General features: G+C 31.8%; 2 protein-coding genes across 4 annotated transcripts; both read left to right on the top strand.

Moving 5' to 3' along the window:
- The first annotated feature begins 274 nt into the window (after window positions 1-274).
- Window positions 275-3,225, top strand: LOC118051413 (superoxide dismutase [Cu-Zn] 2). 3 transcript variants are annotated; one of them, XM_073409573.1, is made up of 8 exons: window positions 353-430; window positions 740-770; window positions 1,246-1,334; window positions 1,424-1,525; window positions 1,655-1,750; window positions 1,988-2,095; window positions 2,718-2,771; window positions 3,010-3,225. In XM_073409573.1, the coding sequence occupies exons 3-8, from the start codon at window positions 1,259-1,261 to the stop codon at window positions 3,030-3,032; spliced, it is 459 nt and encodes a 152-aa protein (XP_073265674.1). In that variant the 5' UTR covers window positions 353-430; window positions 740-770; window positions 1,246-1,258; the 3' UTR covers window positions 3,033-3,225. The 3 variants fall into 3 exon arrangements, with proteins under 3 accessions (XP_034917943.1, XP_034917945.1, XP_073265674.1); XM_035062052.2 differs by lacking the exon at window positions 740-770 and having other exon boundaries at window positions 275-430; XM_035062054.2 differs by lacking the exon at window positions 740-770 and having other exon boundaries at window positions 293-430; window positions 1,255-1,334.
- Window positions 3,226-8,802: 5,577 nt separating this feature from the next.
- On the top strand, window positions 8,803-11,232 carry LOC118051414 (uncharacterized). The gene is made up of 4 exons (XM_035062055.2): window positions 8,803-9,035; window positions 9,123-9,240; window positions 9,324-9,537; window positions 10,894-11,232. The coding sequence occupies exons 1-4, from the start codon at window positions 8,884-8,886 to the stop codon at window positions 10,920-10,922; spliced, it is 513 nt and encodes a 170-aa protein (XP_034917946.1). The 5' UTR covers window positions 8,803-8,883; the 3' UTR covers window positions 10,923-11,232.
- Window positions 11,233-14,327: the final 3,095 nt, after the last annotated feature.

The following is a 14,327-nucleotide window of genomic DNA, read 5'->3' as shown; positions in this document are numbered from 1 at the left end:
ACATGATTCGGACCTGTGTCCGGTTCGATTATTATAATCATGCTAATAAAAAGTGTAATGATTTATTATGTTGATGTACAAAATCAACAAATAGAAAAAGAAGCCATTACGCTAGGATGCCCAATGGACTGACTAAAACCCAGTAGCCCCATCCCATCCCAGGTGTCACCTTACTGTAAATAAATCCATTAACTTTACTGTCAGCAATGCATTCATTTTCACCACACTTGAAAATTACCTAGAGTGGGTGGTTGGGGTAAAACTAAAAGAAAGGAAGTCTTGCTTACCAGACTCTCATTTGTCCAGTATTGAACCATTCCCTTCTATAAAAAAAGGTTAAAAAACACCTATCTCCTCACTCTCCTTCACTCTCAAACTCAACAAACAAACATACTGTCTCTCTCCCTCTCTCTCTAAGGGGTGCTCTGAGGTAAAGCTTCAACCTTTCCACTATCTTCTTTGATCACATTCAAGGGTCTTAGTTATCATCTCGTGATTATCTGATCTTTGATCAGAATCCTGTGTTTTTTTCTGGCTTCATTATGCTTTGACTTTTTAAAGATCAGCCTTTTATGATTTGTTTGATGTGATTAGCTAGTAGTAGCTTGATGATCATACTAGTGTTATCTCTTTTTTTTTATCATATGTGCTCTCTTTATTCACAAAGTGTTGAGTTGGTACTTAGATTTGGTGTTTTTTGTTGTTACTGCTGGTGGGTTTTTTTTTTTTTTTTCCACAGATCTCTCTCAAGTTTTGTTCTTTTAATAAAGGTAATCTGGGTATTGTTAGACCTCATTTTTTTTTTTTTTCATATATAAAATTATCTGTACCTTGTTTGGGTTTTGTAGATAGAATAGACAAAGGGCAGGAGAGAAAATTAATTTTTTACGATAAATGGGTATTTTGTATAAATTAGAACTACTTAATGATACTGAAGATGTGCTAATTTGTTTTGGAATCATCAACTTTGCGTACTTGTAGCTTTGTTTGGAGCAGTTTTGTGGGTTCTTTAGCCTCGATTAGAGTGATTTAGTAGGTATGATTGACGTGTACTCTTGCGCATAGAAGTTTAAATTTTAATTTGGCTGTTTTGAGCTGCGAATCTTTTGGCGGGCGTTCATGTGCAATGTGCCTTTTATTTTTTTGTTCCCTTGTTGTATTCGGTCAGGATGTGGTGTTTGTGTGGTTTTTTTTAATGAATTTAGGTGATTGTAGATGTGCAGTCCTAACTCTTGTCTCTTTTAGATCACATAGAAAAATGGTGAAGGCTGTAGCTGTTCTTAATAGCAGTGAAGGTGTGAGTGGCACCATCTTCTTTACCCAAGAAGGAGATGGTAAGTGAAAGCTCCAATCAATTGGTCTTGCAATTTTTGTTGCTCATTTTTCTGGATAGTTAATGATATCTGAACCATTTTTTCTTCAGGCCCAACTACTGTAACTGGAAACCTTTCTGGTCTTAAGCCAGGCCTTCATGGCTTCCACGTCCATGCCCTTGGAGACACCACAAATGGCTGCATGTCAACTGGTATTGCTGAATAACTGGACTTCTTTTTCCCAAAATGCTTAAGCAACCAATGTAAAATGAAAAATTAAATAATCTTCTTTTGTTTCCACGACATCCTTTATGCTCAGTTATTTGGAGTTCTGTTTGCAGGGCCGCATTTTAATCCTGTAGGCAAGGAGCATGGTGCCCCTGAGGATGAGAATCGTCATGCTGGTGATCTGGGAAATGTCACTGTTGGTGATGATGGTACGCATCGCTGTCCATGTTTCTGTAAATAGTTTCTAAAGCACCAGGATTATACTTTTACAACATAAGCTTTCATAACAATTTTATTTTGTTGAGTGGTTTCATTTTCCATATTCTTTGTGAACATTTTAAATTAGTCTTTTTGACCAAATTTTGGTGTGGTAGACAGGTGCCTTGTTAGTAAATCTGGTTTCACACTTGTTGGGTTTGTGACACTTTAAATTTTTGTGTGATCAGGCACTGCTACTTTCACAATCATTGACAAACAGATTCCTCTTACTGGACCACATTCCATTATTGGAAGGGCTGTTGTTGTTCATGGAGATCCTGATGATCTTGGCAAGGGTAATTTATCGATTTTTCCTTTCAAGGCTTTTGTACTCACTGATGACATTGTTGTATGTGCTGATGAATGATGAGTAGGATGCCTGACACTTAACTAGTATTGGATATCTAGCTTTATGAGTCTCGATTCCTCTAAGCAAACAATTTCGGAGGGTCTGGTTGCTCTCAAAATGATAGTTTCAATTTGTTGAATATAAACTCAACATAATAATTTGGTTAGCAAAAACATGCATCGGAACTTTTTTTTTTAAGGGATCAGTGATTCCCACAGCACTGCCTTATTGGTACTCTTGCCTATGATCATTATCTTTTCCCAAGTGGACCTTCAATTGTAATTAAGCAGCATCATGTCTTTTGTTGCTGTCGTGATTGATTGTTTCTTAATGCTTTCTGCCTTCTGCCAGGCTATTTTAATTGATTACTTTTACTAGTTTGGAATAGGAAAGGAAGAAGATTCTTCATTCATTTACTGTTTCCAAGGGGTTTGAAGATTATGTTTCTTCATGACTTTTCCCAGTATAGGCAAAGCATGAGCTGTTTACTTTATGATTTCCACATCTACTAATTTATTGCGTCCTTCTAAGCAAGTTATGTTAATAGATTGTTGATATTTTATTTGCAGGAGGACATGAACTCAGCAAAACCACCGGTAATGCTGGTGGCAGAGTAGCATGCGGTAAGTAGCAAGCTTATTGTCTAACATTAAACAAAATAACATGCCATGTTTGTAAACTATTTATGACATTGTTTTGAGTTAGAAGAATTATCAAGAAATGGTGTTCAAAGTGTCTACGAATCTTCACTCTCTCGGCTCTGATTCATGGTTTCATCAATCTGTCATATTGTCTCATAATTGTAAAGGTTTAGAATATAGCCAAAGACGAATTATATTGACTCCGTCATTCCTTGTGCAGGTATTATTGGTCTGCAAGGTTGAACTGCTTCACTCTGCCACAGCACCGCCATAGTCTCCTGACAATGCAGTCGCAAATATATCAACCCTCTAGCATAAAGAGAGTTCTGATGACCAGTACTCGGTCTGAATAAAAGATCAAACCCTAGTATGCTTGTTTGGTGGATTGGTTTTGTAACCTAAAATGGTGTGTTCTGTTTGATCTTTATTTTCTTCAGCTTGGTTCCTTGTTGGTTGGTTCGAATTTCCTTGAAATGTTGTGTTTACTTCGGGATTGAAAGATTTTAAAGAGGTTCCACCCCACAAAATTTCCAGAGAATGGCTACATCATGAAAACATTCAATTAAAAAAAAAAAACTAATAGTATAATTATTTATGGCTTTGTTGCGCGGTAATTTGATTTTTTAACAAGGTTTTTTTTTTTTTTTAAAAAAAAAATTTATGTATATGATTAATCATAAAAAAATCAATAATATTATTATAAAAATCAATAGTATTTTACGCTCGTAGTAAATATATTGAATCGAACTATCATTTTGTGCATGAACGATTTACACTTCACTCAACACATCCCCACTAATAATCAAGTATTAAGTAGAAGACATCTTCACCAAACCAATGTCCAAGACCGCTCTCAGCTACTTTCAGAACAAACCCTGCCCCCTATCCCGACATGGTTTGAGGGAGGGTATTAGCGCGCAGTAGCAGAAACCAGCAGCTTAGTAGTAACTGGAGTGGCAAGGTTACTAAAAAAAATGGAGAAACAAGGATGAAAACTCCTGCAAACCAGCGTATATTAGTGGAGATTATACGCTGGAAGACGAAGGAGATCCAATAGCAACTGATTCATGATCTCAAGATGGTAATTCATGGCAACAAGGAAACTTCAGCTATGGATGATCATATCATGCATGGACGACTCTAATCTAACCAGATCACCCAGATAGTGTTCAAATCAACCAAGATGGAGAGTATATCTTCCAGATCATAGCACATAATTTCATGCAATTTGTTACCATGTTGTTATATATACTTTATAAATACCATCCACCTCTGTGTTAAAATGTGTATTGCTGCAGTTCTCGTTCTAAGAAACAAAGAAGTTGTTATACTTTATATGTTTTTATACGTTTTTTTTTTTAATTTTCAAAACCTAACACTATATTCAAAAAATAAATTTAGTCAAGACCAATTTGACTGGAAAATCACACAAATCAATTTTCTTTTCTTGAAAAGAAAAATAAAACTCGCCATATCTGCCATTTGCCAATCTGCAACAGAAAAATTTAAGATGGTATATATATTTTCTATGATCTTGTCATAAAAGGGAACCATATCTATTTCCCTAATAAAGAAACAATTAAATTGGAGCCAATTACGGTAAGAATACTGGTAAATAGCCCATGCCTTCCCCTATAAATAGGGCATGAAGCTTCAGCAGTAACACACAACATAGAGTGAAGAAAGAGAGCAGACTCCAGACCAAGCCAGCTCCCAGTCGACATCTCAAGCCCCATCCTGCTAGAAAACAGACAACCAGATGGAAAAAGCTTCCGTCAAGTTTGCCTTCTTCGTTGCCCTTCTACTCATTGCATCATGTAATTCCCGACATGCAATATCTCTTTGTTAATTTTCAAATTAAATTCTTTCCGGTGAAGATTGCTTCATGGAAAACAGCACCCGTTATCTCTATTATCTTCTTGTTTGAGTCTTTTATATATATATATATTGATACTAATTAATCAAATGATGGCAGGCTTGCCCAATGAAGCTAACGCGAGGGAGTTCTCAATAAAGCAGCAACAAAGGCAATGTAGAGTTCCCTCTGACTGCACGAGCTTGTGCCATGGGTGCACCGTGACACAGTGCACTGCTGGTCGTTGTGTGTGCAATTGTGCTAGCACAATTAGGTCAACAAGCTGAATAATTTCTATGAACACATTTTAATTTGGGAATAGGGAGTGGTCTACCAGCAAATTTATGTGTTCTTAGTTAATCTGGGGTTTGGACTGTAGACTGAGCTCTCAAGTAATAATAAAGTGGCTTCATTGTGCATTGATTTTCTGTTATTAATTCCTTATTTTCATATTTTCTTTTTAATCACAAGAACTATAGAAAGGATCGAGACCAATTACATTCTACACAAGATACATATTAAAAAAAAAAACATTTTTGGATGAATTTGATTATATGCAAGTATTTATGCCAAAGATTTTTAGACTAATGTTTTTATAATTTTTTTTTCAACATCATCTAATATTCCAATTATTGGATAAAAGTATGGGGATTATAAAAAATAAATACACACATATATAGTTAACATGTTTTCGTCTCATTCGATGCTTAGGATGTTTGAAGGAGTGAATATACGATGAACTTTGATGCTTGGATTGGGATATACTTGTAATGTTTTAATTTTAATGATTTGGATGCGGTCAGGCTGAAAATAAAACATGTTATTCTTACTTTATATTTATTACAAATTATATTGAGAGAGCCACTCATATGACTATTCAGAAATAGACTAATATTTTAATTAAAAAAAAAACATAAACTAATAAGAAGATACTCTTAATTAATGTTGAATCATAAGAAAACAGTAAGTTAGAGTTTTAATTATGAGTTGATTTTTTGAATGGAACTAAATATTTATAGATAAATATACTAGCTAGAGAAATTTTTAAAAATAAAGAGTAAATTGAAATATTTTCTCTTTCAAAATATGGAGTAGAAAGCATATATGTTTCAAACTTTTTTCAATATTTTTCTGAAAAATTAATTCAAAATACAGTTAACTCTATAAATTAATATTATTAGAACCATAAAAATTCATTAAGTAATCAATATATTATTTAGATTTTAAATTTAAAACGAGATCAAATAAAAATATCATTTAATCATGGTTATTAATTTATCAAAATTATATTGTATTGTCTTTACCTACATGAAATCTTATAATATTGATATAATTTTCAAAAACAATTAGAACAGTTTTCCAACTAGTGTGTATCAAAATTTTTAAAAATATGAGGTGAATCAAAATAGCTAGATTGCTATTTTTATAATCTAAAACTTGAAAAACGAATATTTTGATGTTTTTAATTTATTTTTTTAAAAAAAATTATAGAATTAGAAAACACCCGTTTCTGAGAAAATAATTTTCATATTAAGTTAGTAAACATCTTTTCTTTAATTAGTTTTCTGTTTTTCTTAAAAAAAAATTAAAATATATTTTCCACAAATAAACACTAACTTTTGAGATTTCCCCCCCGTAATGAACTAAAGACCGATAACATTTTATGTCCAAATTAGTAGAAAATAAAAATTAGAACTATAATGATAGAACTTAAATATTCTTCCATAAATATTAATGTATGTTTTAGAAAGTAGATTTATGTTTATGGAAACAAAAATGTATACACGATCTCTTCTGTAACTTACCAAAACAAAGTCTCCCCCTCCCTACAAATCAAGCCATAAGTCTTTGCACAGAGAAAAGAAAAAAAGAGGAGCAGGTGCACTATTCTTATGAAAATGGAGAAAACTTCATTCAAGCTGATGCTGTACGTACTTCTTTTAGTCATTTTATGCAGCTGTAAGTCTCCCTCTCTCTTTGCAAGTTGATGAATTTTTAAGAAAAAATTTAAAAAATGAAAGAAAATCAAAGAAGAAGAAGAAACTTTGATGAGAGCATCGATATTGTGGAGAAACACATTACTTAAGAAGAACAAAAATGAATTGCAGGTATTAGGAATGGTGCTGCATCGAGAGAGACGATGGCAGGGAAGATAGAGGAGGAGCAAGAGGCCATAACGAAAGGGGAATGTCTGTATAAAGAAGACTGTGAGTTCGACGATGTTTGTCCTCCTGATTTGCATTGCGAGAGTGTGTACTGTGAGAAGCAATCCAGGTGCATGTGCAGGAGGAAAAATAAATTAACAATTCCATGCCATATATTTTAGGTTGAATCTTTCTCGTGAAAGAATAAATGTATCCCTTTTGTTTGATGATGATCCAATCTTATTTTGATGAATAAATGACACAGAATTTGTATTCTGAAATATTATGATTAATTAATTATTCTATATTTTCAATTTTATTATTTTTATTTTTCATGTTTGTTAATTTTTCACAATCATATATTTATTAGTTAAAAAAATTATCATATGGTTTGAGTTTCAATCGTGCTATTCTATTTATTGTTGTTGGACCCAACCCAGGTTTCATATCACTAGGTCATCAACAACGCTAAAACAACATGGTTTCAATAATTAAATACAAAGTAGATCATTTGCCAACATTACATTGCAAGATGGATTATATTTTTTAGGGTGAAAAAGGAAAAAGTAAGGGGTTGTTAACATGTTTTTTTAGTAATATATATATATATATATATATATATATATATATATATATATATATATATATATATATATATAGAGTTTACTTGATGCAACTTAGTGAATTAAAAATCATTGAGACGATTTATAAAAATATAATTTAACTTAAATAAATTTAAGTTAATATTTTTTAATTTTTTTAAAATGATAGAAATATTGAATTGATCTGAGTTAACTTGTCAAATCCACGACTCGAGTTATGAGACTGTGATAACCTATAAAAACAAACTAAAATAAATTATAAAGTTTGATTGTAATCAATTTAGTGTTGAATGATAAAATTAAAAAAAAATAATTTAAATATTTAACCAACCAAACCAAGTCATGAGAATAGAATAACACCATAGAAAACAAAATGAATTATATACTGAAGCTCAATTCTTAAACAATTCAATATTGAATAATAATAATGAATAAAAAAAATAAAAAAAGCTTGAGGCAACCTGTTTAAATTGTTAAACTAATAACTTGAATAATTAAATATGAATAACTTCATATAATTATTTTTAAAATGAAAATGAAATGAAAAAATAAAAGAAATAAAATTATACTCAACAAATAAAGGACAAGCCTGGGCATGGATGACCAACATGTTTATCCAAAAAAAGAAGGCCTAACATGTAAGCAAGGCCTCTTTTTATTTTTTTTATTTTTATAAAAGTGAATAATGCATTGTTTGTCCTTTGATTGTTTTTTTTTTAAAAAAATATAGATAATACGTTGCTTACAAGTTAAAAATCTAGTGATTTAGAGGGCTTCTAAAAAGTTGAATAGAGGTCAATAACTTATTTTTCAACCTATTTTGTTTACCTATAAATACTTTACATATCTAACTAAACTAATTCATTACTTAAACAAACCAATAAGCATTAAAAAAAAAAAACTCAAATTTAAAAACCCTATGGAGCCCAGATCAATCTCGTAGGTAAAGTAAAGGCAAAAGAATATTTTAGTGAAATTTCTTTTATTGAATTGGACATGTTGACATCAATAATTTTTCTCTCTTCAACCAAAATCCAAAAAATCTCTTTCTTTTTTTTTAATTTAATGATCGAAAAACAAAAAAAATAAAGTTGTGTATAAAAAGTGAATTTTTAAAAACTTATGAGATTGAAAATGTGAACCTTATGACAATTTTCAAAGCATCACTTATTTTCTCCATGTTTATACTTTGGTTTGATGTCTATGAATCTTTTTTTTATAACAAATTAGAAGTAATTAGACATCAATTTTGCCCGAAATGTTCAAATCAAAGAAAAAAAAATCAGATGACCAAAATGAAAAATAACACGAATAAAAAAAAAAAACTGGAGTTCATACTCAATACTACAGCCCAAATCGAGTACTTGTACCCCAAGCCCATCTATCCCAATCCTTCTGAAAAAAAAAAAAAAAAAAACAGGAAGAAAACAGATCAAACCGTAAATATTTTTTCATTTTAGTGAGGGCAAAGAAGAAGAAAAAAAGAAAAGGAAATGGGAAGAGAAGTATCGAAGAGTTGCATGGATGGTCTAGTGACAGAAATGGTGTCATCATACTGCACTCGATTTTACGCTAACAAACCAGAACTCGCTGCCCGCCGCATCGAAGCCATTGGTTATCAAGTAGGCCATCAGCTCTCGGAACGGTACGGTTCTCCCTCTCTCACACCGTATCAAACCCCCCATTATTTGTTTCATTTTGTTCTTGCTGATTCAATTTTGGGTTTGATTAGGTACACAATAGAACGGCCTCGTTTTACTGATCATTTAGAGGCAATTAAGTTCATATGCAAAGATTTCTGGTCTGAGTTGTTCAAGAAACAGATTGATAACTTGAAGACTAATCATAGAGTAAGTTCTGTTAATTATTTTTATTTCTTATTTGTGGGTTTTTAATTTTGAGTATGTGTTTTTTCTTTTTTGTTTTTGTTTAGGGTACGTTTGTGTTGCAAGATAATAAGTTTCCATGGCTATCACGAATGTCGGGGGATGATCTATCGGTTGAGAATGGAATGGAAGATCCTGAAAGTAAAGGTGCACAAGCAATGAGCATGTATTGCTATTTTCCTTGTGGGATTATAAGGGGTGCGCTTTCGAATCTGGGGATTCCTTGTGCTGTTTCTGCTGATATTTCCAGTCTTCCCGCGTGTGAGTATGCTAGATCTTGACTACTCGTTTCGCATTTTGTTAATCAATGAAGAAATATTAAGATTTGGTGTGTGCATTCAACTATTAATTATGAATTATGATTAGCTTATAGGAATTTTAGCTGCTAGTGTTTTATTTATAAAGCGAAATTTGCTTGCTGAATTCCTTTTTTAACAAACTTTGATGTTGCTGAATTATTAAACCGTGGAACTTTGAGTCCATGTTGCATCTGCGATGGGATGCTTTCAAGTGGTTCCATGGTCTTTTAGATTATATTTCCACTGGAATATTTTTACCGAAGTTCATCATTTGTTTAGCCTTCTTAATGCGATCAACTGAATTTCACAAATCCTTTTGTTCACAATAGAACATATCACTTGTTTATTATTGTTTGCATGAGGAGTGCTAGCACCAAATGCTTGCTTTACTACTTTTCCATGTTTGAGTGAAAAAGTAAAGGCAAGATAAAACCTCTGTCACTGGTTAAACCAAGCAGACGGACAATTTTTTTCCCCTCTCCATGGCTGTTAAAGCCCCTCGTTTCTTGAACCGGAACCAACCAAACTCAAAATGTATACATCAAACACATCTTCTCATCTTCATCCTTGTGTTGTCACTATGTGACCATCTTGTATAGATTGATATTTAGGAAAATGAGAAAAAATTGAACACTCTTGTTTTAAAAAATTGATCAAAGAATGAAATTTTAATTAAATTTTGATTTTAATCTCTTATTAGGAAATTAAGAAAGGATTATGAGTAGAAATTTTGTTTTCATGATTTTAACCACAAACCAAAACCTCAGTTCATGTTGTTTTTGAAATGCATGAACTGTGTTGACTTTGATTGACTGGCTTGAGAATAGCAAACAAGAGGACCTGCAGATTTGTGCCTGTATAAGTTTCGGGAGTTGCAGATTTGAGTTTTCCGTTTGGAAGGTAGAGACTGGGTGATAGTTGCTGTAGAAAAAAAACCATTTTTTTGAGTTCTCACATGCAATATGTGTAAAAATCATTCCTCTGTCAGGAATACATAATGGTGGAACTATAGAAAATGGGAATCCAGACAAGCAGAATTTTGAAGAGTGATTTTGTTGTTCTGCTGTGATGAACTTGTCGGAGATAGAGATGATCCATCATTACTTTGTTGCATTGTTCTGAGAAAGTAAGAGAACAGAGAAACATAACCAGAACCAAATTCTAGGTTGGCTTCAATTTGTAATAGTGATGTAGGAAGTTATTTAGCATTTGTCATTGTGAGCGTTGAAGTGACTGCCTCTACCGCTCTTCTTCTTGATGAAACACTGCATTTTGAATTACAATATCTCACCATATCTGTGGTTATTCACATGAACAGGTTCATTTGTGATCAGTGTCAAGGCTTGATTGGCATCTCACAACAAATGCACGTCGAAGAACGTGCTTGCCACCGAATTAGATATTTGGCTCCCCGCCTTTTCTCCATGAAAATGCACTTGTTTGAGAAGCTCCAAGCATCCCACAAAATGTGTCCACAGTTGCAGCAGTGGAATATTTTCAGAGGAACTCCTGTTACATGTATGGACCGGAATTCTTACTTGTATAAGGTTTGTTGATGATATTATTGTTTCATTAAATACAACCTGTAAGTGATGCCATTGTTCGAAATTGGCAACTTCAAGGAGACTCCTTTCATATTATTTTTAGATTCCTTTCATAGTTAGTTTTATTAGTTCTTAGTACTTTTCCTTTTCCAAAAGAAAATTCGAAAAGGTATTCAGTTGTTGAGAATGAAATGATTTTTTTAATAAAAAAAAAAAACAATATATCAAAATTACAATTACTTTTCATAAAATATCAATGCCATCATTTATAAGTTTTAGTGATAATCTAATTATAGAATATTAATTTGATTATATTTAAATTAAAATTTATCATGAAAAGATTATATTAAATTTATAATAAAAATAAACTTATAACACTAACTAAACATGAAATATAGAAAAATAATTTTAATTTTTTACATTACCAAAAAAATAATTGTAAATAGAAAAAAAAATATTAGACAACTTATAAAGAAATATTATGGATAACTTCTAATATTTCATGATTAGATTAGTTTAGATCATCAGCTAACCTATCTAGTCGAGTTTAGCATGCACAAATTGGACCAGAAAATCTGAATTTCTAACTATTTTAGTGCATTAACCGATCAAGTTTTTGCAACTTAAGGTTTTTTAGTGTATAGATATATTTTCTTTATTATTTCTGATTTATTTTTCTAATAAACATGTTCCCTTTAGAATTCCTTGACATCTGAATCATTCTAATGTTAATATTATTTGGCTTGTTAATGGAGAAAGGAGTTGAAAAACATTAAGGGGTCCAGTTACAATAAAATTCCCAGGGAAATTTGCTGATGATTATAAAACTTGCAGAAATTAAGTTAAGCCCAAAATGAAAATAGCCATTTTAATCGAGAAAACGGCGCCGTTTCTCAGCAGCGAAGGCACCAAAACCGTTTCAATCATGGACCCCGTCTCCCAGCCGCTATCCTTCGCCCCCACGATGCACGAACGCTTGGCATTCTCTGGCTATAAAAGCCAGAGAAAAGGCCACGCAGGGGGGAACAAAGGAACGACCAGAAGAATACCAGGGGGAAAAAACAGAGACGAGGAAAAAACCATAAGAAAACGGGGGGGCACAGGAAAGGAAATACACACAGAGGGGACGAGCGCACTGGACGAACGCGAATGGGAGAAGAACGAAACAGGGGAGAGCTGACAAGACACAGACCAAGAACAGGAGGTTTAACAGAGAACGAACAGGTGGGAGCGCACTGGACTGGGGGAACAAAGAAGACCACGATCAAAAACAGAGAGGGGGGCTTTTCCAGACTTAAAACAGTAACACAGGGGAGGATAATAAACACAAAAAAAAACAGAAAGACCGAGAAGAAAGATCAGAAGAAGAGAAGAAGAAACAGAGGAGCTCCAGCAGACCAGTTAAGCCCTCTTCTTCTCTACCCGTTTTGTAGCTTAATTCATTCAGCACTCTATCTTTCCTCTGCATTAAAATTCACTTACTACAATAGCTGTGAATTATAATTCATTTGTCAATGCTACTCGGCCGTTCCACTGGTTTGGAATAGTGATCGGGTTGAGTTCAGCTCAGTCCGTATTAGCTGTATTAGAGCAGCCTAAAAAAAAAAAAAAAGCAAAACAGAAAACAGATTGGGCCGGGATGACCCCAAGCCCATACAGCCCAATCTATTTTTTGGCAAAGGATATATTTGGTAAAACACACTTTTATGTTGATCTCCTTTCATTTATTTCTTTTTGTTTAGATATCGAAGCCAATTTTTGAATTTATTTGTTGGTCTCTCGTATTTTTTTTAGATATTTTTATTATATATATTTTTTAATATTTTATTATATAATTGTTACAAATTTGATATACGATACATTTTTTTTCTCCTAAAAATAAATATGTATGCATTGATTTAAGTTTATTTTACTGGTTTATTTATTGACACCATAATCAGGAATACCATATATTTTTTAAGCTACATGTAATAATAAATAATGTCAAAGTTAGAAATATTTATAGATGAATATTCATTGACGCTATGGTTGGGAATGTTACATGCAGACCATCATAATATAAACCAATAAATTCTTAATAAGTAAAGACAAAACCAACAATATAACTTATCTTATATAGGACGCTTAAGAGGTAATAATATCTTTTATTTTAGATAATCAGTCTTGTACCATAAAATCTCAATTAATTAATTAAAATTCCTAATAATTATAATAATATGTTTTAATTTCTTAAACAAGATAATTTTTCAATAAAAATTAAAATGCTAGAAATCAGTTCTTTTTAATTAATAATTTTAAAGCCACTGTGATTTAGGGTGACACAGCATAATTTGCAATGAACCTGCAACTCCAAGACCAATTTCACGGGTGAAGTTACATGTAAAATGTCCACAGCAGTCCAAAGTATCATTTCTGGCCCTTTTACTTGTTTTTGATAATTATTACTGATTTGTTCAGTGAAAATTAAGCTCATTCTGGATGCATGCCTCTAACTTTCTCTACCAGTCCAGCTCATGACTCTACTCTCTTGCTAATTTTGGCACTTGGAGGTGACCTTTGGGTGCTTTATTTTCTATCTTACAATTCACCTCTGCTTTTTTGCTGATTTTGTATACATCTTTTTTATTAAATTAAATGTGTTTTGGGTATTTTTTATAATTACAGTTGAAAATAACCAAGTTTTTTTTCAAAAAAAAATTATGTACAAATTAAAAAAATATATATTTGGTTAAAATTATTATGATAAACTTTTACCTATAAAATAAATGACTAACAAGTGTTTATAAATGATAAAAAAATATTTTAATTTTTACAAAACCAAAAATTAAAATCCAATTATAAGTAAAGCTTAGTGAAAAAAAAATTATTTAACCAGATATTTTTTTTATCTCTAGTTGGTAAAAAGCAAAGCTACTATAAATACCAAATAGCATCCAAGTACATGGTGATTATCATGTTATTATGCTAACCTCGTTAGGTCCATATTAATGAAATAGTAATTTTATGAATTATTTTTATTAAAATAATATATTTTTAAAAAATAATTATAGTTGATTTTATTAAATTTTAATTTAGTTTTGATAATCGATTCACTGATTAATTATATTTTAGCAAATAATATTTTTTTAGTTTAATTTTTAATTTAAAACTTAATTCAGGTTAGATTCTGAATTACAACAGCATATAATGTTTGACATAATTTTTATTT

This window comes from Populus alba, chromosome 5, assembly GCF_005239225.2.
Source record: "Populus alba chromosome 5, ASM523922v2, whole genome shotgun sequence".
NCBI lineage: Eukaryota > Viridiplantae > Streptophyta > Magnoliopsida > Malpighiales > Salicaceae > Populus > Populus alba.
The sequence above is the reverse complement of the archived record's forward strand: the minus strand, read 5'-3'. Positions and strand labels throughout refer to the sequence as shown.